Below are 24,920 nucleotides of genomic sequence, written 5' to 3'. Positions count from 1 at the left end.
GGCTAGAAGATTCCTGCAAACTATAGTGAGAGCTAATAGAAGTGAAAAAAAGGCATAATCTTTTGCAATATGACAAATATACACAGAAATGTTTCTCCAGGATAATGTTACTCCTCTGCCACCCAAATCCCTCGTTTCATGTACATCTTCTGTGGGTCTCTTCTGTGTTTGAATGCCTGGGTGCACCTTCTGACTAGTGCAGTCTGTGAAATTCTTTTATCACCTTGGGTTTAACTTTGAAGGGCAAATTGGTGCAGGTGACTGAATGGAATATTCCACTGACACTCAGGTCTGATCCTGCATTTTAATTCTGGTTTGACTGATGGCCATCAGATGATACCAGGTAATGATTTGTCTTCTCTGCACCTCTGTTTTTCCAGTGCTGCCTTTGCAGAATTCCGTGGTGTCTCACATTGTGCAGGACTGTGTAAGAGCAGTTTTACCCAGCTGCGAGAATTCCATGACGTGCTGGGAGCAAGGGAATGGGACTTTCCTCTTTAGGCTCTAATGTGTTCCTGTTGCTCTCATTCCCCAGAATCAGAAAATACAAATATCTAACATTTGGGAATAAAAACTATGGGGAGTTTATCTGTTGGCACTGCAAGCAAGACCTTCCTGCCATCCAGGTGGAAGGGTGAGAAGGATGGACAGGCAGTGCAGATACTTTACTTTTTCTCTGACTGGCATAACTCATTTGGGGATGATTTCTGCTCCTTTGCTCTGCCCTTCACCTGTCCTAGGGGTGGCTGTAATACCACAGAGCAACAGCAGCATCTCCTTGTTACCCTCCCCTTGAGCAGGAGGAATGTGCACCTTGGCTGAGGACCTTCACCCTTAGACTATGCAAAGATGAAAGTTTTGGCTCAACAGGTATATATGAGGCTTGATGAAGTTTAGTTTTGACTTTTCTTTGAGTTTGCATAAAAGTGATAAAGTTTCCTTTCCTGCTTCTCATTCAGTAGCACAAGCTGGGATTCATAACACTGCAAGGGAAATATTAATTTTAAAGAAAAATCCTTTTCCTCCATTTTAAATTAAATTTAAAATGAAGAAAGACATCTCTGTTCCTCCCGTGGTAATCTTTCTTTTGTTTTTAATACAACGTATTATAACGTCATAAATAGAAATGTAATCTTATTAAAAGGCGTGCAGCAAGTGCTACTTTATTAAAAACTTTTTTAAAATAATCATTTACCAAGCTGAAATATTAATGTAGCTGGCTGGAAATTGCTGATTTTTACTAGGGCATAGTCATTCGTTGAAAAAGCAAATTAAAGTAGATATATTTTCAAGAAGTGAAATTTCCAATAGTGACAGCTTTTTACTAGCATATTCTGGCACCAGTATATATTTTTAATTTTTTTTCTTAAACCACTAATATTTATTCAAATGTGAAGTTTTAAAAAAAATTAAAAATGTTTTTCTGCCCCCTCTTCCCCCTGTATTCTGCATTGTCTGTAAATGGAGTACAAACAAAATTTCTTAAATCTCAATTTGAGTGTCACCTGGCTTTTGTTTAGTACAAATAAACTTACATCAACCCAGGGCCCTTGCCTGTGAATGACATAAAGTGTGTGAAAAACCTTCTCACTTACCTAATTCTAAGGGGCAGAAATGCAGAGTCTGCTGAATATCTCAGCTGCCTCAGACCTCAGTGGCAATTAAGAACTTGCAGCTCTTTCAAGGATTTCTTCGTTCCTGACTTGATATATTCCTTACTGTGACCTGAGAAGCACCTTTTTCCTTTTTCCTTTCCTTACCTATACTGAAAATAATGAATAGTTATTGATTACATGTTGCTTAATGGGCTCTAATAAATTTACACTTAAAATAAAATTCTCCAGTGGAGTGTTTCCAGCTAAATCAGGGACTAGTTCCTCTGCATTAACACCACTCTGCTGCAGTGGAGTGGCTAAAAATTGCCAAAGCAGCCTCCTGCTCCAGGGCTTTATTTGTTATTGTGTGTTTAGATGTAGAGAGTGGTTCCTGGTAAGAAAAGGATCAGTGCCATTGCAAGTGATGGCTGGGCCCTGGCCCCTGTGCACCAGCCTGTGTGGTGCTCCTGTTGCTGCTTGGCTTGCCCTGTGTTTGGGTGCTCTCCTCCTTGCCCTGTCCCCAGGGTGCCCTGGCAGAGCTGCTCTGCAGTCCTGGCTCCGTCACTGCCCTTCTGCTCCAGTCTGCCTGGAGCCAGGGGAGGCTGTTGTCTTCCTGTCCCTAAACATTTTCTCTTTGTGAGCACTGCTGTGAGCAGTGCCGTGGTCCACTGCCCTGTCAGAGCTGCCACTCGAGTGTGGTCTGCAAGCCAGACCCAACTGTGGCTGAGAATTTCATGTTCTTTCTGTGTAGCCTCCCTCAGAAATGGTCCTGCCTGTCCTTTCCCCCACCACACAGCTCCCAGGACTCTGGTCCTTAGCAGGGTCTTTGCTGGTCTTGTATCTGTTTGGAAAGCTGATGGGATGCCTTGTTTCCAAGCCTGTCTCTTTCAGTCTGGGACTGGTTTTCTCTATTGCACCAACCTCCTTCACCTTCCCTGTGCTTCAGTCTTGGCCCTGATTTCTTCTCCCTGAGGCTGGCTCTGGCCCCTTGCTGCTGTTCAGTTTGGAAGCCTCAACCTCTGTTTGTGTATGCTGTGTTTTCTGGGGGTGAAAATGAGGATTTTTTATTTTTTTTTGGTTTGGTGTGGGTTTTTTGGTGTTTTTGGTGGGTTTTTTTGGTTTTTTTTGGTTGGTTGGTTGGTTTTTTTGGGTATTCGGTGATTGTTTTGGCCTCCCAAAATCCTGACAATTCCTAGTATCCACCTTAATAGGATAATGACTTGAGCCATCTCAGCTGGAAGCTAAGCTTCTTGCAGTTTCTTGGTATTTCAGCAGATCTGCTTAAACTAACTTCTTATCTTGTGTTTGTATCTTTTATTTCCCATCAGAGCAGTGCAGTAAACAGAGGGATACAGTCCATGTGAGCAAAGATGATCTTTCCATGTGCTGTGTTCAGATGGATCATATCAGTTGCCAAGTGTGCTCTGCATCAGTCTTTATATTCCTGCACCTTTACATTTAATCACATACAGGAGATGATATTTTCTAATCATTGCTACCTTTTTTTATAGCAATTTCAAGTCCTGTGTTCAAATCGGATTGGGTTGTCAGTCGGCAAGTAGCTTGGATATGTGGATGCCTCTTTGTAATATATCAGTTTGTTCATCAGAGAAAATTACAATGTCAAGAGTCCTCTTCCTCCTCCTCCCTGAAATTTTGATGCATGTTTTGCAGAAGTCATGAAAGGATTTAAATCCAAAGCTGAAAAGCCTGACTGGAACTGATTGCTTTGAGCTTCTTGTTTACAAAATATGAATTGGGGGTTAAAAAAGAGAAAGACAACAAGAGGTTTTCTTATGAATAGACTTACTTCTGATTTCTCTAGCAAAGACTGTGGTGTGTATGGAGAATGTAAAAAAGAATGGCAATAAAACCATATTTAATGGTGAGCAGCTTTTCTTTGAGGAAAACTCATTTTTGATAGTCTGTGCAGTATTGATAGAAGTGCTTTGTAGTTGTAAGATGCAGCTTTGCTGATCCCTGTCATGGATAGAAGGAGGAATGTTGTCACAGAGCAAACACTGATGTTGTCAATATTTAATGCATTTGTTATTTAAAAAGTAATTTCCTTATTTTAATGTATTTTAAAATTGCTTAGAGTAAGAGAGGATATCTGTTTTGATATGACTATTTCCTTTTTGTTAACAAACTGAAACACAGAAGATCATGAAGAAATCTTTTAAAGTATTGCATAAAAGGATGAATCTGTTTTTCAACACTGACACTGGCTATCTGGGAGATGGAATATTCTTACAGTTCACAATGAAAGCACAAAAGAAGCATAAAATACAGAAATAACAGCTGTGGAACACATGTGCACTCTTTGGAATTAACTCGCCCAGGGGGAGTTATTTTCTTGAGTAATTAAACTTTCTATGGGTATTGAGGACCATTCTGGGGCTTTCTGAGTCAAGTGGGGACTAAGTACAAAGCTGTATTGTAATTAAATAGCCAAGCAATCTTCTTGGGAAGTGAGGAACCTGCAGCAGTCAACAACCTTGTTTCCTGCAGGTGGGCTGAAGTCATCATGAGGATTCTTACGACCCTTACAAAAACAATTATATTTGTCAGGCTGCGGGCTGTACACCGGATTTCTCCGGCCTTTCAAGGCACAGTGCCTTGGTTGTGTTTTTCAGTGATTTAAGTGCTTGTAATAAGTGTAGGATTAGTAGCACTGGAGATGGGAGTGTTGCAGAGAGGTTGAGGCTGCTGTGGGAAGGGAGAAACCTCCTGGGAAGAGATGCTCTGGGGAAGGCCAAAGTGTGGACATGGAGAATGCAGCTCTGGGCTGTTTTCCAGCCATGCCACAACTGAGGTGTCTCCTGCTGGTCTCTGAGGTGGTTGGGAATGCTGTGTGCCTCTGTCCTGCTGGCCTGGGACCTGCTGAGGCGGGTTGGGAATGCTGTGTGCCTCTGTCCTGGCAGTGTGGGAATGCTGAGGTGATTGGAATGCTGTGTGCCTCTGTCCTGCTGGCCTGGCAGTGTGGGAATGCTGAGGTGATTGGAATGCTGAGGTGATTGGGAATGCTGAGGTGATTGGGAATGCTGAGGTGATTGGGAATGCTGAGGTGATTGGGAATGCTGTATGCCTCTGTTCTGGCAGTGTGGGAATGCTGAGGCGACTGAAATGCTGAGGCGACTGAAATGCTGAGGCGACTGGAATGCTGAGGCGACTGGAATGCTGAGGTGATTGGGAATGCTGAGGCGATAGGAATGCTGAGGTGATAGGAATGCTGAGGTGATTGGGAATGCTGAGGTGATTGGGAATGCTGAGGTGATTGGAATGCTGAGGTGATTGGAATGCTGAGGTGATTGGAATGCTGAGGTGATTGGAATGCTGAGGTGATTGGGAATGCTGAGGTGATTGGAATGCTGAGGCGATTGGAATGCTGAGGTGATTGGCATGCTGAGGTGATTGGGAATGCTGAGGTGATTGGGAATGCTGAGGTGATTGGAATGCTGAGGCGATTGGAATGCTGAGGTGATAGGAATGCTGAGGTGATTGGCATGCTGAGGTGATTGGGAATGCTGAGGTGATTGGAATGCTGAGGTGATTGGGAATGCTGAGGTGATTGGAATGCTGAGGTGATTGGGAATGCTGAGGTGATTGGAATGCTGAGGTGATTGGAATGCTGAGGCGATTGGAATGCTGAGGTGATAGGAATGCTGAGGTGATAGGAATGCTGAGGCGATTGGAATGCTGAGGTGATAGGAATGCTGTGTGCCTCTGTCCTGCAGCCGGCTCTGCCCTCAGCCACAGCTGGTCCCAGTGACACCCCAGCAGAGCTGTGTGTCCCCAGCACTTGTGTGCACTGCGCTCCTCCTCTCAACCCTGCCCCTTGCTCAGTTCATGGCGTTCATTTGAGCTCCCCCGGGCCCGGCAAAAGGTGAAGGCATCCCTTTGTTCCTTACAGAGCTCTTCATCTCTTTCACTCTTGTGCTGTGAGAGCACTTCTTGCCTGAAGATCACCATTCCTGAGTGCTCTATAATCTAGCTCTTTATGAGGCTTGTTATGAAAATTGATGTATGAAACAAGGAGAGGTGGAGGGTGGAGTGAGGCACTGGAGCCTGGAGAGGCTGACAGAGCATGGCCAGGCAGGGCTGAGCAGCCTGGGCTGAGGCTGTCCCAGCCAGCACGGAACGGGAGGGCACAAGGTTGGTGTTAAAAGAGCTTTGAATCATTTCACATGTCGTGTGTCATCCCCACATCCCATGTGTCCCTCCCTCCCCTGCCCCAGGTCTTAGATTTTTTGCTAAAAATTAATTTTACTCTTTTTTGAGTAATAGGCCTCAAACAGCATGTGGCACTGCAGTGACAGGCTTGCCAAAAACTGTCTAAAACTGAATTATTACTTCCAGTATCTCTGTGCATGTGGCCCAGGATAGCAATTGTCTTTTTCTGCAGTGGTATTGCAGCATGAACTTTAATCTAATTCATTATCCACCCTAATACTCAAGTCTTTCTGCATTACTGCTTTCTAAACAGCACTCTCTCACTTCATTCCTGCACTGATTATTATTTCTCCCCCACTGCATAGCCTTACATTTATCTTCAGTGGAATGTCTCACTTACATCAGCCCATTTCGCTGAGCTTGCCAGGCAGCCGAATATTTTTGAGACATTCTTTCTCACTTCTCCTCCTCTTGTTTCAGCATCATTTACATTTCTGGAGTGTGGGGTTAGCTTTGTCCTCCAGATGGTTCAGCTGGTTGGATAGGAAACAGCAGTGCCCTGTGCCCGTTCAGCCTGTGCTGCAAACCACCACTGCACCAGAACAAAATGAGCACCACTTTTGGTCTGCTTACTTCATCTGAGCTCTGTTACTGCTTTTGCTTGTTTGTTTTTGTTTTTGTGGGGGTTTGGTATTTGTTTTTTGTGGGGTTTTTTGATGTGGTTTTTTTTTAGTTGGTTGGTTTGGTGGGTTTTTTGTCATTCTTATTCTTGCTTCTAAAGGTCTTAATGCTCTTGCTCTTCATAGTATGAGGATCTGTGTCAAGATCTTTATTAGATTTTCTGGAGACAGATGACCAATGAATCAAGTATTAGTTTGGGATTCTAAACAGCACCAAGCCTGCCTGCTGAGAAATTTCCAGAAAGTCTTGCCTGGGTGTAAAATCTAATGGGAAACTGAAAAGCTGAGATGGAAGTTTGATTCAGTTTACAGATCATCTCTTTAGTATTTAGTGTCTTCTCCCTTTGAACAGTGCAACTTATTTGGAAGGAAAGGAGAGAGTTCTCAGAGCAGTGGGTCATGTTTTTGGGGCATAAATCCCAGACTAACAACTTTGACTGTGTTCAGTCAGCACAAAAAAAAAATCTCTATTTATGTCAGTTTCCACTTTAGATTTATATTTTGGGACGTAAGTGTGGATGAAACCCTTTGCTACAAAATCTGTATGTAATGCAAGCTGTCAGCATAAAAAAAAGATGAAAAACTTTGTTTTGTAGATCATAAGCCAAATTAGATATATTTTTACACAAATAAAAATGAATGTTTGCTTGCTTGGTTCTACTCAGCTTTTAAGTTTGATCCCAAAATAATTTTGTGGCTGTGGCTGGAATTGCTGTCACATGCTGGAGGCAGTAAATCTGGCTACCTGGGCACTACTGATCTGTTTCAGCACAGAATGGTACAAATCTCAAGTTATTTCTGCTCAGTCCAGGGGAGCATGCACATTTATGCTCGTCCATCTTTCCTCCGGGAGATTGTGCAGCTGTAGGTGGCGAGACCTCACTGCAAACTGAGAGGAAGACATCCCACAGTGGGACTAGAGCATTTCTCTTTTATTTTCTTAAATAGTTCTTTATTGAGCTTTCCACCTTCAGCATTAATTTGAGAGCCGGAACCAAATAACCAGGAAGAGATTGATGTGGCCTCACTTTATTTCCCACAGTCGATAAATTGTTAAATGGGCCAAAGGACACAGGTTAAAAAAATCATTTTGTATAAAGAATGAGGGATTTTTATTAGATGATGAGTCCCTGTCTGTGGAAACTTGATAATGGGGCATGTTTGATCTCATGTCATGCAGTGGAGCAGCTCTGTTGGCTTCATAAAGAGTCTCAGTGTGTTCTTCATGGGACTGAAATCAGCACTGTGCCCTGCATTTTCTGCTGGATGAATGCTGGGTGTGCTGCTCCTTCAGAGTTAGAGGAGGGTGATTTTGGAGGGATGCCTTGGAGTGAGGACTCTGTGAGCCCTTGGAGCAGGGAAAGAGGGGAAGCCCTTGCACAACAACAGTTGTCTTCTGAGGATTCTGCATAAGTTTAGCAAAGACCCTGGTTTGTAGACAGATGTTTGTCTCTACTGGTGAATGCAAAGGGGGGTTTAATGGGATGATGGGATGAGAAATGAAATTATAGGCTGCCTACAGGGAGGCAGGAATATGTCTGGGAAGATGGAAGTGGGTGGACAGAAGTCATGCACAAAGCAGGTCCGTGTCCCACGGTCCTTGCCATGGGTTCTTTGGACGAGTCTAATATTCTTTTTTACCAAGATACTTCATGTACTTAGGGGAATCCATTTTGAAAATGTAATAAGGCTGTACTACCACGAATGCTGGCAGTCGATACAAGCAAATTATTTCTAGAGCAGAGAGGTGGAACTGCTGATTTTGCATAAGTTTGTGTGTTTTTGTGAGTACTGCTGGATTTAGTGAAATGATAATGGTATGATTCTGCATTAAGCAAGGCACTGGAAGTACCAAATACTCCATTAAGGTCACGTTTATTTGCTGTTCAGAGGGTGCTCTTTTAACACCGTGCGTGCTGCAGCACCTGATGATGTGAGAATAAGAGCGAGTCGGGTCGTTCCAGCCACGGCATTTTCTGTTGCAAAACCCTTAAAGTTTGGGTATTTGCAATAAAGCAAGAAGTGAAATTAAACTCCCTTTTGCCATCGTTAATCCATTACATTTCCCAGATAAACCATGCCATGAATGAAGAGAGCAAAGCAGCCCCTTCTCAGAGTGCCTGGGCTGATGGATTCAAGTCTCTTCTGCACAAATATATTGGATTCCATCTTGTTCCAAGCATGGCTTCAAGCTTGCCCTTGGGGAAGCAGGGCAGAGATGCTGGGGCTGGTTGTGTGAGCAGTGAGTTCACCCCCATCTCTGGGTTTTCATTGCCTTGGCTCACTCTGACCAGGCTACCCAGGGTACTGGAGAATGGAGTTTATCTCTTTTCTCCCAAGTGCCTCCTGTGATTCTGTCAGTACTGGCTCTCGAGAGAGCACCAGCTTCCCTGTGGAGGTCAGCCTTGCATGTGAACCTCTGCTCTGAAGTTTTATTTCTGTCTTTACATCACTCATTGCTGCAAGTAAAATTCAGAGGTGACAGGACCCTTGTGAAGCGCAGTGAGGAGAGACAATGAACAAGGATGAGGATTCTTCCTTTTAAGAAATGCAGATAATGATGGTTAACAGGAGTCTGAGGGACTGTGAAGGCTGCCTAGACCAAGAGTTTTCAAGGTTACAGAGTTTTCAGGTGCTCCCAATTATTTTTCTGTGTGACTACCAAAATCAGAAGTGTCTAAAAGGACTCCTGTTTTTAGAATATAATGTGCTTTAGTCTTCTTTAAGGTATCTCAGCATAGATGCCTAGAGTACCAGTCTGTTGGAAAACTTTGTCTTAAAGGTACATGGAGTGTATTTTTGTATTCTCTGGGAACAGTCAGAGAACGGTTTGGTGGAATAAGAGTTTCACAAACAGCTGGTTTTGATGTGTCTGCAGTTCCCAGAGTTGGGAGAGGAGTGTTCCTGGGATGCTCAGACTTCATTTCTTCAGCTGTTGCAGTGTGACATGAGCAGCAGACCCTCCTTCCTGGAGGAGCACTGCTGTTGTCTGGGCTATTTTTTCTGCACTTTACTTGGGGGGAAAATACCAGACTGGTTTGTTTGGTTCTTTTTTCATTACATGTAGCTCACACATGGGTAGATGGGAGCTCATGTTCCACAGACTGAGAACCTCTAGTCTCAGGGTATTCTGCAAGTTCTCTAGCAGAAGCTTTGCTGCAGGGCACCATCCTCTTGGAAGGGGCAATGCTGCAGTTGGTTTATTTTGTGTGGTTTTATCTTGGGGTGGAAATTGTTGGCACAGTTTGTTATCTGGCTGACTGCTTATTCTGAGCACAGGTGCTGCAGGTGATGCTGGTTGACATCAGTGGTCCAAATTCACCAGCTATGTCACATCTTGCACAGCTGATGCCAGCAAAGTGTAAGCCATGAAGATGCAAAATCCAGTCCTTTCTAATCATCCAGCAGCATCTGTCTCTTCCTGGCCTCCCAAGCTTCTCTTTTTGAGTCCCCTTAATGGAGCATCATTAATGCAACTTGAAGTTGCCTCACTGTCTTGCTAATGAGCTTTGCTGGTCTCGATTATAAACCCAGGCAGGCTGAGAGCAGGAGCTGTGGCAACTCGTGGCTGAAGAGACTGGTTTGCTTCTCCTTGGGAGGGCATCTGCTCTGGGGGAGAGTGGCTGATGGCACTGGGCATCACAGCACAGGGCCTGCCCAAGGGTGCTTTGGCATCGGGCTGGCTCTCATGGAGACTTTGTTGTCTCCCTTAACTCCATCCCTTGTAATACAGGGAAAAGATTGTGCTGCAAATCTCTTCTCCATTGCTCGTCCACACCAGCTCTGCTGCTCTGGGACTTGCATTATGTTGATACCTTGGAGTATTACAAAATTGCACTGCATTTAACTTACAGCGTTGAGCACAACAGGTTAGCAAGGGTCACACCTAGTGACTGCTGTTTGGGATAAGGGCTTTTAATTCTGCTGGTTAATTTAATCCCTTTAGTTCAACAGCGTGTTCCTTGGACTATTTTTCATCTTCAAATTGCATTCTGCTGGTTAGTTCCTGTAGAGGCCTGCTGTGCTCTGCATTTATGTTCTTGTTGTTAGGATTTGTGCTGTTCCCACATCATCTATCAGACACGTGAACAACAGAGAATGAACGGTGTGAAAAGGCTCCGTGTCAGTTTTCCGAATAGACCTGTGGATTCCACCCGCACAGGAATTAAGAGGCTGTCTGGGTGACTGTCATCTGGGAAAGGGACATCTGTCTCTTGGCAGATGTAGCATCTGGGTATCTGTTATTTCACTTAAGTTGTGAGAAACTCGTCATTTTTAACTCCCATATTTCATTAATGGAAAGCTGTGAAAATTGTCTGTGTGTTCATAGGAGAACAGACTCTGGGTTTTATCTGATAATTGGAAGAAATCTCTGCAGCATTATCAAGGGATGAAATCTCATTCAGAATGTAATTTGTTGATGCTGTCTGACCACTATATGTTGCTGTAACTTCCATCCCTCTTTGGCAAGATATAAAATAATCTGCAAAGTACGGAGATCCATGTCTGAAAAGTCTGTTTAAAAATAATGCACTATCAAAATGGATTAGCTCTGCCTGAAATATTTCTAGATTTATTTGCTGTCAAAGGGTGGTAAAATATTTAAGGCAAATAGCCTAGTTGTGTTTAGGAATTTGACCATGAAAGAGCCTAGGGAGATGAATTTAAGTATTATTTATACTAATTGTGCAAAATATTTTAATTGTCCAATATTATAAATTTATCAGTTTCCTCCCCCCTCCTTTCTTCTTTCCTTCTGGCTCATTTGGCAACATTTATTCTAAGAAATTGTCTGGAAGCCTGAACTTGTTTTAGCAGAGTGTGTGTTACAGTGCATAGCATTTCAGTGTCTCCAGCTTACCTGCTTCTCTTTAGCACAGTCCAATTAAAATACAGTGAAGGCACCTAGGTAAAGGTGCTCTTTTTTCTGGGGAGGCTTGCATGCAGCTTTAGGCTTGCAGATGGGTGTCTTGGATCACTCATCTCTTTATCTCCATTTAAGAGATGGTATAAAAGCCCTTCAAGTAATGTCTCTGTGCTTTTGTGCCTTTTTAAAATGCAGTGCTGTGCAGTCTTCAAGAAAAGAATGGTTTTCTTCATTTTGAAAAGTTGCTTTTCTGCAGGCATTGATTTGATACGGAACTAATTGCTAGAATTCCTTATGATTTTAGTGCTTTTTTTGTTACACACTAACAAGATCTTTTCCCTGCTTTAAGTGTTCTCACGGTGTGACACTACTCCAGACTCCAGTAGTCACAGCTCTGTCTCCAAAGGCTGGCTTGTAGCTCATGTTGAACTACTCAGTTAAGAAGTTTGTACACCTTAGGGACTAGGAATAAAACTCTGATTCATCTGCTGCTACAGTCCACGGTGGCAAGTCAGCATGATTATGAGGTGGGCAATGTGTTTACCTTTGAATTTGCACTATTTTAATCGCCACAGCTGAAAACAGATTAGTGGGCAACCCTTGTCTTCAAAGAAAGCTTAAAAGAATGTGAGTGTGGCACACAATCTAGTTAATCTACCATTATAACTAATGATTTCACCATTCAGACATAACATATCGATCTTAAAGGATTTTTCTTTTATAGCTGATGGCTTGATACCTTTTAAACACTAATGCCCAGGGTATAATCTCTCTGAATAGTGCAATAGCTTTATATTTAAGTTAGATTGGGGATAAAATTTTGTGTTTTCATGTGAGCTATGAATACCAGTAAGGTACTCAGGCAGGAATTACCTTATCGTACCTTTGAGGGCACTTATCAAATAATTTTTATTGGAAAGTTAATATGTTGAGACAGAGTGAATGGAAAGCTGCTCGGGATGCTGAGTGTAGCCAGCATTGCATTGCTTTTGCCATCTGCAGATCTGGGCTGATTCATTTAGCACATCATCGAAAATCATGTAGCGTTCAGCGCCGCTTAAAATTATGTGAACAAGTGTGTGAGAGATTTCTGTGTGTTGGCTTTGAGGGATCCTCTGCTCCTTGCAGGAGCAGGTCTGCAGGGCCCAGCACGGCTCCAGGGGCTGCGGGTGCTTGGCAGACACCCATACTGCCCTGGCAGCCAGGGGGGCTGCTCAGGATTTAATTTCACCCTCCTGTATCTGAGTGTGCAATCGCTCCCTTTCTCTTTTCTTCGTGTACCTGCAAGCCTCAGACCCTAGATTATGGTGTTCATTTCCCGTCTGCCATCAGCAGTGGCGTGATGGATCAAAGGAAACCTTGCAAGGCAAGGGCTTCTGCGGTGCCTTCTCTTCATCTCTCCCTCCTGCTCTGTGTGCCTCTATTCGATCCCTCTAATTTGGCTGCTCCATGTTGAGCCTTCCTGGAGCACGTTCCTGCCCCTCCTGTTGTCCTGATTTCCACATCCCCAACTTTTGCAGGGTTCCTAGAAGAGAGGAGCCTCTCCTGTTTGCTCCCTGTCAGACCAGCCTGTCTAATTGCTGGCTTTTCTCCAGCATCAAGCTCTGCAGGAGTGGAGCAGGAAACCACTTGGCTGCTCCCTGTTCTGGAGCTGTAAACTGTCTCCCAGCTGAAAAAAGACTTTTGGAATCTTGTAGTGATTGGTGCTGATGTAACCTAAATATTTTCTTGAAAACTTAAACTTTCGTTGTTGTTGTCAGGTTATTTTGAACAGAAGGTATACATCCCCACCTCTCCCCCTCTAAATCTGGAAAAAGTAGTGATTCTACCTGAAACATAAGATTGTTTTGATGTATGAAACGGTTCCTTTTTTGAAAGAATTTGATTTGAATGCTTTGGCTCTTCCAGAGTTTTATCTGAAAAGCCACCGTATGCTCTGCTCTGCACCTTGCACCTCTTGAGGATGAGAGAGTCCACAGACCCCAATTAACACCCCAAACAGAAGCACCATGAGATTGAGTGTGGTTTTCTGATGACTGCCAGTATGAGATGTGGCCAGTGATATCTGTTTGTCCACTGGCACAACAACACCTGTGCTTTCTCAGAGTGTTCCTGTGGCCTCCTGAGGAGGTGCCTGGCTGTCCTGAGAATGGACTGAGGGGAGCAAGCTGGTGTTGTGGCAGGACGTTTGCAAGAGCCAGAGCATTTCCAGTTCATGGCCAGAGATCCTGAGCTGTCATCCTTTTCCCAGAGTTTGCAGCTACCCAATAAATGTATATCTTCTCTAAATTGCTGATGACTGCTGAATTACCGCATGTTTATAAGGGGATTATTGACAGTAATGCTGGGCTATCTAGCAGTGGCGCAAGATTTTATTTAGAACAGGATGTGCCAATTTGTTTCTTTTTCAGTCCTACAGAAGTTATTTAGCAACCAGCAAGTCTCTTCCCATAGTTCTCTTGCAAAGTACTTGAGCTCCCTTCTGGTTTGTAACATCTTTTGTGGTGCAAATAAATTTGTGTACAGCATGTCTCTTCACCTTTTGTAAATACAGATAAGTGCACAAATCTATTAAGTATCTATGCAGAAAACTAAAACTGCATATTTTCATAAGAATGTCAGGTTTTTAATTGCATGAATAAGATGCTGACTGAAGCAAATGTTCAATTTCACATCAAAGTTAGGCATTCATAAAGGCTTGGATTTGCATAATTTAATTTTCTGCACAGAAGACACTGAAAATCAGTAGCATGATTCACGGTCATACCATGGTTACCATGAGGCTTTTTGATGGTTCCAGCTAGAGGTACAAAGGTGTTTACAGCCCAAGATGTTTTGCATTGACTCAGAGCCCCTGTGCCTTCAACAAATAGAGATTATTTAGACTCAGTGCCTTTCTCTGGATGTAAAGGCACACAGGAGGGCTTGCTGAGCACCTGCAGGAGCACCTTGTTCTTTGGAGGAGGCAGTGTCCAATCTTCCTCCTGCCTGAAAGGGTCAGACTTTTTCAGCAACAAAAATCCCACCATTACTCACCTTCTCTGAAAAGAAAGGAGAAAGCTGCTGTCTTTCGTTTTGTAACAAGGAGAGGCTTTAGGTATATTTGTCAGCACATGTGATTTTTAAGTGAATAAGTGGGCCATTTTTTTCTTACAGCCTTTCCAGCCATCTGCCTTGGCTATTTCATTGTTCTCTTCCTCAGGATTTTCATGGTCTCTTATCTTTGTTCAGTTTTGCGGGTTTTTTGCCAAGAATTTTTGGGTCTCCACATCCCACACCCGTTCTTTCCTGTTGAAATGAGAGCCTGTTGCCTCCCAACCACATAGACATATAAAAGTAAATAAAAAGAAAAAAAAAAGATTAAAATACGATATTTAATTTGGTATTTTAGAGAGGAAAACAAGGTATGTGAGGTCATGTTGCCTACAAATCCTGGTACTGTGATGTGTTCCAGTGTTTCTGGTTTGCAGCCTAGGGTAAATTAACATTTAGAAAGTTGCCAAGGAATCTGGAAAAATCATTCAAATGGCACAATTAGTACCTTTGCTCGCACAAGAGAAGATTTGGCAGAGGCAAACTTGTACTTGCCTTTCCTGAAACTGCACGACTTTTCCTACCACTTCAGGATTCCAAAACGTGCAGAAATCCACATTGCAGAGGGGAGGTTGTCCACAGAGCTGTGTAGCACTCGTGGATAACCTCGGGCACAGCAGGCTCTCTGCTACTGTGGTGCAAGGGCAGAGCCTCCCAGAAGCTTTTCCAAAGGGAAAGAAAGGCAAATTCTGAGTTACTGGTGCATGATGTTCAATAAAGTCCTGTTACAGGCTTCTCTCCAGCCCAGCTGTAATTGGCCTAGGAACAGAAGGGAATGCAGCACTTGGTGACTGCATAGTGGTAGCAGTGCTTTATGGGGTTTTCTGAAGCTTTAATTTGAATTATTCAGCTAGTTTCTTACTGATCAAATAAGTGGTTTGGGAGAAGTTGGGCTTGAATTTCCATAAAGCCATTTGGTGCATTGTTCCTCACAGCCCATGTCTATGGATCTAAGGTGGTTTTTGTTTGTGTGCATTTGTTATGGTGCTCTGAGAAACGCAGTTGAATTTATTACAGACTTTCTACTGACATTTGTGAATTTACACACCTCCACTTTGGTTTAATCAGATGCATAGAAACAATGAGCCAAATGTGCACAGAAAAAGCCCAAATACCCCACATCCTCATGGAAGCAATTCATTCCTTTACAAAAGAAAAAATAAAAATTATTGGAGGTATAAAAGAAAAAATGCTGGATGGAATGTAGGATGTGGATTTTTTTCTGGTTTACTTGAATTTAACACCTTCTAGCTTGTGGAGTTATACAAAGATTTCTCCATTCCTGTCCTCTCCCTTTCACACTATAAGTATGGCATGCTGAGTGTTTTGACAGACGTACTTTGGTAGTCACTGGAAAAGTAAACTTATCTTCTGGCTCTAAATAGAGAAAGTTTGGTTACATGTCAAGGCTCATATTATTTGTTTGTGCACATCTGAATTTCCTTATGGAAATTACCGGAGTTGCACAGGCATCAGACCAGAATATTGGCATCAGTGAGCCCTGGATTCTCCTTTGGTGGGGGCAGGTTTCAGGAACATGCCTGTTAAATTCTTTTGAGCAATACCCAGTTTGTAGTCTCTGCTCAGCAAAGTTCACTCTGTAAACTCCAGGGAGCCAATACCACTTTCTTAACGAGTGCTGCTTCTTTTCTTGCCAGCTCTGACTGAAGGTTATGTGGGCTCTCTGCATGAGAACAGACATGGGAGTTCTGTGCAGATCCGGAGGAGAAAGGCTTCAGGGGATCCTTACTGGGCATACTCGGGTGAGTGACTTGTCTTCTTCAGAGCACTAAAACATGAAATGTCTCCAGAATCAAATTGTTTACTTGCTTTTTGTTACTACTGTGCTCAGTGTAAATTAGTTTTACAGTCTATTTTCTTCTTCTGCCTTGAAACTCCCCCTGTACACATGCCTGCCTTTCTTGCATTTCTGCCATTTACCTGCAGAATTTGCCTTATTATTCTCCTCCTTCTCTCAGTTTTGTTTCAGTTTCTTGACATACCCTTGGTCAGGCATACTCCCAAACTTCTCTTTGTTCCTCTGGTCCAATCAGTACATTCCCAAGCTCAACATTTGCTTACCATTTCGGGCCTTCTAGTAAAACTGTAAGCATCCATATATATATCCAGATTAAAAACAAACAAATAACCAACACTCCAAAAGTTTTGCAGTTATTTGTTTCTGTGTACATATTTTTGTGGTAATGTATAATGACAATGAGACTTGTCAGTGCAGAATGTGTGGTGCTGAAAAGACAGAATACAGGAAAGGTATTTTATTGTTTGTCCCACTGCTTTCTTAAAGTCTTATGGAAGAACTTATGAACCTGCACAATTTTGAAATACCACACATAAAAATACACTTCAGAATAATATCTTTGATTTGGTGGTTGCTATGTTCTAGAAATGATGTTAAGAGCTATGTGGACTCTGTGGAAGATATCCAATATCTAAAAAGTTTTTATGAAGATTTCAAGCATTATATTGAACTTATGTGTGCTTTTCTGGAAGATGCGAGATACGTTTTAGACATTTGTTTCTTGTCCAAGAGAGTTATTGTGCAGGGCTAGTTTCAGCTGAAGGAAAAATATTACTTTCTAAGAGGTCTGAATGCTGATATAAATATGCAACTGTTTCTTTCTGACTGCCAACACCCCTCTTTTATCCAGACCATTTATTTCATTGGGAATGAATGATTATAGGTAAGTGTAGAGTTTTTCTCCATCAATAGACACAAGTTACCTCTATTAGATCTCAAAATACAATCTATCTCATTTGCAAATGGGGTCAGGCAAGCAAAATAAATCTAAATGTTTTAGTAATGTAGGACAAATGACCACTTTTGATTTTCAGCCAGTTCAGCCTCTCTTGTCTGATGCTGTTTTGTCCGTATTTGCTGAGGGTACCAGAGGTAATGAGAATGCTGAGCTTCTGTGTTTAGGTTGAAAGTGGGAATAAATGGTGGGTGGCAGAGCCCAGATGCCAGACAGATGTTTGTTTCTAGCTGAGCACAGTGAGGAGGATGATCATGTTAGCTTGTTTCTTTCTCCTTGCTTCCTCATTCCCCGGAATATTTCCCAGGAACCCTGGGCAGGGCTTGGCTAAGCAGTTTATGTACTAATGTTTGTCCTGTGGGTAGGGTTTTGGACATGCCTAGGAAGTTTACATCAAATGAGCCTACAGAGAGGGGAAACTTCACTCTGCAGTAAGCAATTAGCCTGTGCCAGTGGTTTCCAAGCTCTTTTACAGACATTATCTGGTAGGCTGCTTCCCTCCCCTATCCTCAGATGGTCAGGCCAGCTCCCCTCCAGTTATTTGTACAACAGCTGCTGGACCAGCCCCAGCAATTATGGGCAGGGAAGAAGGCTCTGCTGGGCTGAGGGCTGGTGAGTCTGGAGTTTCTTCTGAGGGATTTGCCAAGGGGAATAAACAAGACCAGCACAGCTCCTGACAGCCGTCAGTGGACAGCTTCTGCTGAGCCCCAGCATGGACCGTGTGTGTTAGGCTGAGCTATGGCTTTATATTGATCTCAGCTGAGCAGAACTGATTTACAGCAGCACAGGCCTCTCTCTTTTTATGGCTGTGCCTGCCTGCTTGCAGAGGTTTTGTATTTTCGGGCTGAAGATTTCTGTAATAAATCCCGAGGTGGGGGTGGAGAGGTCCAAAAGCAGGCGGCCAGTTGTGGTTTTCCTGCTTGGGGGTGGAAAAAGGGCACAGCTGTGTTGCAGACAGCCCTCAGATATCCATCTTCCACAGGATATATCTGTCCAATACTGTGCTTTTAGAGGAATTCCTCAGTAGCCTGTGGGAAACCCTTCTGCTGCTCCGAGCTCTTGTGGAGGGTGAATGGTCTAGGAGCTGGTTTAAACTCTGGAGATCAGGACTTTTCCTGGTTTTATGAGTGATCTATAGAATTACCTGTGCTGCCTGGTCATATTGATCCTCTCAGGCACAAGAGTTAGAGAGGGGAAACTTCAGGCACTGGTCAGGTGTTGAACAACCCTGGGACCTGGAACATTTGTGTAAGGTACCCACATCCCTGAAGGTGCCTGCCACAGGAGCCTGGGAGCTCCAGTGCTTGTGCACAGAGCTGCACCACTCTTCTCCTTTCACTGGCTGGAAAGGAAAGGATTTTAAGCCTTGTAAAATAACCCTGTGTTCCACAGACACAATTCTGACTATAACATTTATTCTAGTTCAGAAATAAAACTTGCAAAAGTAAAGACTAGATAATTAAATGAAGAAGGCCCGTTTTGAATGGGTTCTGTCAAAAAGACAGCAGGAAACACAATCAGCCCTTTAGAAGAAACTTCATTAAGTCTCTGCTAACAGCTCTTTAAACCAAATTCACAAGTGAGCAAACGCTGAAAACAGAAGACTAGCTTGTCTTTAAATAGGAACACCAAGACTGAGTAGAGACTGAGATCTCCTAGATGTTCTTTTTAGGATTTTAAGAAGCTCAGATGACATTTCTAGGGGGAATTCTCTGCGCATGTGTATTCATGTATGTTTTGGCAAAGTATTCATTCCATGATTGTGTCTTACAGTTTGCCAAAGACTTCCTAAACTGGGATTGGCCACATTTCTTGTAGTGCAACAGAAATGTGGAATAGGCACAGCACAGTCACAAGAAGTAATTGTGGCTCCTGAATGCATTTCACTGCAGTCTTTGCTTTTCCAAGTCATCTTTTCTGTTAGGCTGACCACTGAATGGACAGGTTTGAAATGATTTTTAGCACACCTTTATAACTGCCACAGAACTCAGTATGTTCCTAGTACCCATCACAGTGACAGGTAGTACCAGTTCAGGTGTTTTTTCATCAGTGTGGACATATTTTTGTAAATATGTAGACTGTTTTTTAAACAAAAAACCAGAACAATACCTGAAACAAAAGCCTACAGCAAGAGGCAACTGAAACATCTACTAGATCCAGGCCTTTCTGACTGACCCTCCCTTGTGTAATGTATGCTTCTCCACAGAGCATAATATTCCAGACATTTAAGGATGCCTCTCAGTGTGAAGTGTTGCATCTGTCAGTGCTCAGAGCACTTTGCTGGTAATCTGAACAGACCCTCCTTTGTCTTGCAGTAGCCAAAAAAACCCGAGTAGCTTCAGGGTCAGGGCCTTAGGAGGAGATTCCAGTGTGAAATGCTGATGCAGATGCTTGTACCTCAAGTGATGGGCTCTGGAGGACCTGTATCTACTCATACCTGTTCTTTTGAAAAGCTGTTCTGTAAAATTAAGGTGACAATAATTGCATGAGATCGTGGAAAACCAGAAGAAGTAAATCAAATTACCCAAATCAGGAAGCTCCTTTTTGAGTCTTCAGGTAAAAGATGTGATATCTAATTACTGTCAGTGTTAATTTTTGTGATTCATGGCATGGAATGGGTCTGCACTGTTCTGGGGCAGGGCAGGATGTTTTGTCACAGTATCCCAGCTGAGCTGGGGCACAGGCAGGGCTGGTGTGCCCTCCTCCCTCAGTGACTGTTCTGCTGATTAGCTTCAGTGCTGTGAGCTGACTCATTCAAGAAATACTCTTTTGAGTAATCAAAACCATTTGGGCTTCTCAGAGAACAAAAAACAGACATTGGCTGAGGATGTAGATGTGTTCTTTTTAGTTATTTATCTAACTGTGGCTTTGTAAAGAGAATCCTGTGTAAAAGACTTACACAGTTGTTTTTTCTCTTTAATCTTATGGTGCATTCAAGGCATCTCTTTTCTCTTTGTACCTTTAGTCTCTCATATTCTGTGTGAAATTATTAGTGCTGCTTATGATGCTTCTGCTATTTGTGCATGTCCTTACTGATGTTTTTTCTGCCTAAAATGTCGAATCTTTTCTCTCCGTGACTCTGTGCAACTGCTGTGAACATTAGGAGAAGTTAATAGAAGAAAAATAGGCTCTACAAGAGTAGAGATGACCCTGTGAGCGGGGAAAGGTGTCCATTAAGAGCAGGAACTTTGGCCATGCTGTCAAGCTAGTGGACGCTATCAGTGTGTGAATGCTTTATCCTACAACACTTAGGCAGTTATTGCTGTCCTTTAAGATGCTATTATTTAAAATATAACCGGTGGTGAATGTAAGAATTGAATGTGCTTCTCAAAAGAAATTGCTGGCATTAAAACAGGAATGATGGGTAATGGTTATTTCCTGAAAGAACAGCAAATGGTGTTAACTGTGATGGAGTGTAACTTGGCAATATCCTTTGTAAATGTGTGAATTTCTCTCTTTGCTTAGATTGTTCTCATTAAATAAGCTGCTAATGTGAATTGGACAGGAAATAATCAGCACATAGTAAGGAAAGCATCAAGACTTATTGAACTGAGAGGTAACTAATGGGCTATTTGCTGTGGTCAGTATTTCACTCCTTCAGTCCCTCAGAATAATAAATCTTGATATTGACCAAAACTCTGGCACATCATGTGTTCAGTTATCATTCCTCTGTAAAAGTACTCATCTCCCTGAAATGCAGGATAGTCAAAATGAGGATGTTCTGTCTCTCTTGCTTTCTCATTCTTTTGAGTTGACTTTCTAAAGAGGAGCTAAGCTGAGGGAAGTAGGAAAAACATTCCCATTAATATCTGATCTGATCAGTAAATTGAGCTTTGAATATTTGTATCTGCATTCATCAGAGGTGAATAGTAGTCTTCAGTGAACCCTGCTGGAACCAGCTGCAAGGCATTCGTTTCCATATGCATCTTATTAGTGGAACAGTTGTTCCAGAAATCAATGCTGCACTCTTTCATAAGGGAACACAGGACACCATAGCTTGAGAGTTTGCTGCTACTGTCTGAGCATGAACCCTGGCTTTGAATGTGCATGGCTAAAGCAACTGCTCTGTGTTTTCTCAAATGAACAGGAATTGCCATCTGTGTACTTTGATTGTTTCTATTCTGATTGTTTCTGGTTCTGGTTCTGAGTCTTCATGTCCACGACCCTGTACAGATGTGCACGAGACGCATCTGTGTCTGCAGCATCTGCATCTTGGTGTGCACGTACTCAGAGCATGTCAAGGAGAATGCCTTTAATCCTCCCTTAGCTGTTCTGCCCCTGTGAAGGAATCAGTACAAAATCCTATCTTTTGTTTCTGTTCTGGAATGAATAAATGAGTTGTCGCATTCCTGTCCCAGAGAACAGGATCTATCTTCCTAACCATAGCATGAATAAGGAATTCACAATCACACTTGTATTTACCATTAATGGAGTATTTACCATTAGCAGTTCCCTGAGGAGAGCCAGCCTTGCCAGGAGCAGCCCAAGCAGTCTGAATCATTTTTACTAAGCCATATTGCTGGGGAACACAGCCCTGATTGAGAGTCTTGTCATTTACTTTGTTTGTCTATTGGCAAGTTTCTAAATAATCTGCTAAGGAAACCTCAGATAGTAATTTAGTTTCTACTTAGACACACACACTATTTAATTATTGAATACCATTAACACTGTTTACTCTCTCTTGCCACTTTTTCTTGTGTGTCACACTAATAGTTTATTTCAGGTATTATCATAGTCCGTCCTGGTATATCTAGCCTATATTGAAGTGCTTGACTGAATTTCTGGATGAAGATATGGTGAAATTCCCTTTATTTTTTTTTGGGGGGGGGGGGGGGGGGGAAGGTTCTCACTAAAATTTGATTGTTTTTCATGCCTCAGTGCATTAAAGCAAACCTCTGATTTTTGAGTGTTCTGAATTTTTTCTTTACTGTTTCTTAGCAGACAGACCATTGGCAGATGAACAGCTTTGAGAGGCTGAAATATAACATGTGCAAGGAGCCAGTCCTCTCAACTTTCACTCTTTCATGAATTTTTTTCCCTAGCACAGCACAGAAGTATAAAATAACAGCAGCAGATGCTAGATTAAATCTTCAGAGCTTCAGATGCAGTTGTTGTGATAGTGCATCACAAGAATTTTTACTTTGCACTGCTGCAATCCTAGCTGTGGCAATCTCCCCTCACATGAGGGAGCACAAAGAGCTGCTTTAGCTGGGGAGGGGAGACCTCTCACTTCTTTAAATGTACTGTGCTTTTTGTTGCATTTTCTTTCAGTGTGAACACTGGGACATTTGTGGAAAACCACTGGAATTACAACAACCAGTGCACTGTTTGAAAGGACTGAGAATGTGCTGAAGGGCAGCAAAACATTGTCAATTTAGTTGATCTCGAGGCACTGAAATAAGCAAGAGGATAAAATATTTGAAGTTCTTTAGACATAAAACATGTGAAATGCATATATATATTAACCATGCAAAAGAAAGATGGAGTATTTGGGTAGCAGCTGTGATACAAGCTCAGCAGCTGGACTGGAGAATACTCAGAAAGTTGGGTGTCTGCTTTTTTGAGGTTCTTGAATGATTGCAGTGATACACTGAAGTTCCAATCTCGATTTCATATCAAACTGAACATATATAGGAGAATAACAGTGAGGGAAAAAGTATGTGAACAGCAAGGATATTTCAGTGAGAAACAAAGCAAGCTCTGAATAGTCTTGTAGTGTGTGGATTAAAAAAAAAAAAGTAGCTTGGCACAAACATTATTGTAATAGTCCAAGCATGAAATAATCAAGGAATTAATCGAAATTCTAGTTGCAGGATATGCAGGATAGAAGCAGAGTCTTTGTATGAAATGACTGAGCCAGGCCAGTACTGCAGTTGATGCAGCTGATATAGAATTATTTCCATTATTTTTGTTATGTCAGATGGCTTTCCAGTCACTGCTCAGAAGATAATCTTTTTTTCAATATCTCTGCCCCAGGAATTGCCCCATCTCTCCTCTTTACCAAAAAGTGTCTCCACCTTGCAGAATGTGGCAGATTTGTGGTTTTTAATCATTGATCCTTGACAAGCACGAGGAGCAGATCTGCCAGGCTGGGCTCCCTTGCAGGGGGGGAGTGATTTGGGCAGGGCTGGGCATCCCACCAGGGGCGGCTCTGCCGTGGTAGAGGTGCCCTGTGTTCGTGCTGTGTCAAACATCACATGTCTGCTGAGAAAGGAAGAACCAAGGAGAGTCTCACCTGGATCTCTGGCTCTGCAGAATGAGTGCTCAGCAGCTGAAGGAATTGTGATTGTTGCTGTCTCTGAGGTGGATGTGTGTGTGTGGTGGGGCCTGAGGGACAGGGCAGGGTGAGGAACTCGTGGATACACCCATGCCATGCGCAGCAGAGGGGGAAATTCCGTGCAGGTCCCAGGGCTGTGCTCTGCCTCTGAGGCCACACATCCCACCTCATCCGATGCTAATTGAAGAGACCTTGGTTGCCTTGGAGACTGCCTCCTTGGGGGAGACCATGTTGGTAGCAGGGCTGTTGTGAAGCTCCTGAGCTGACAGAAGGTCTGGAGGTGATTGGGCTATGGAGCTTAATTCTTCCTTCATCAGCAAACTCGATTTCTCCCTGTGCTGGTGCTCCACTGAAGCTCTTAGTCTGTTTGATGCTTTCAGTTTTTTCCAGTGGCTTAGAGGAAGACCACATTCTTTTCCTATTTAATACACAGAACATTTGGCTTTAAGTTACAAAGTTTTTTAAAAAAGACTGCATGTGCCCAAAAAGTTGGATGGGCACACTTTTAACCTGTCAAATTAAATAAATATGAAATCTTGCAATGCAGTGCAGAGCTGTGCATATAAATTACATCTTTAAACAGCACTTGAGTGATTTTCTGGAAATGTTTTCAACTCTCCTCTGAACTTTTAAGGGTCATCTCTGTAGATTTGCTATCCGAGGGAGGCTATTGGCACTGGAATGATTTATTCAAGAGGTATATTGCTCTGCAGTGTAAAAATAATGTCAAGCCTACTGAGAACCTGAGTATCAACTTCTGTTTTTGTAAAGCTGGGAAAGCAAGTGGGTTTAATTCAACTGAACCCTGAATTAATGTTTCCTGAGTGTGTGCTCCCACCCATTTCCATCTCTTTACGCTGCCCAGTTGTGAGATGAGTGGGACTGTGGGTTGATAATATTTTCAGGATAATTAGTGAGATGAGTGGTTTCATTTGCTAAGAATTATTAACCCTTTGTCCCTTCTGCAGAGATACAAAGATTGGCACTTGACCTGCCATAGTAAGGGCTGCTGGGTATTGCTTACTCATGGAGTCCTTGTGCTGAACCCCCAGTAGGGTGAGATACTTTTGAAGCACGTAACTCCTTTAAAAATATCTGAGACTTGACCAGCAAGTAATCCTTCCACTGAAGGAGTCTGCTGCCAGGAGTATTAGGCCTTCTATGTTTCTCCATCTCCATCCTGGCCTGTTTTCTTCCAAACAGCACTTCCTGAAAGAGGTGAGTTTACCCCAAGCCAGTCTGTTCTGGCCGTGGCTGCAGTGAGCCCTCTCCCCTGCATTCCTGTTGGAATGCAGTCTCACTCCATGCAGTTTTCCCTGGCTGCTGCAGGATTACAGCCCTGCAGGCTGTGCACAGCTGCACATCTCTCCTCAGCACAGCTGCTGGGAGGGGAGCTCACGCTGTGAGCACAGCTGTAAAGGCCAGCAGGGCACAGGGAGGATGGGTGCCATGCCTCACATC

General features: G+C 42.9%; 1 protein-coding gene across 1 annotated transcript in view; it reads left to right on the top strand.

Annotated features, from left to right (window-relative positions):
- Positions 1–24,920, top strand: part of PTPRG (protein tyrosine phosphatase receptor type G) — a 394,663-nt gene that overhangs the window by 72,367 nt on the left and 297,376 nt on the right. The window contains exon 2 of the mRNA XM_063411184.1: positions 16,067–16,171. Coding sequence (XP_063267254.1) covers positions 16,067–16,171 — 105 coding nt within the window. The remainder of the gene's footprint in view (positions 1–16,066; positions 16,172–24,920) is intronic.

Source organism: Prinia subflava, chromosome 14 (genome assembly GCF_021018805.1).
Source record: "Prinia subflava isolate CZ2003 ecotype Zambia chromosome 14, Cam_Psub_1.2, whole genome shotgun sequence".
Lineage (NCBI taxonomy): Eukaryota > Metazoa > Chordata > Aves > Passeriformes > Cisticolidae > Prinia > Prinia subflava.
The sequence above is the reverse complement of the archived record's forward strand: the minus strand, read 5'-3'. Positions and strand labels throughout refer to the sequence as shown.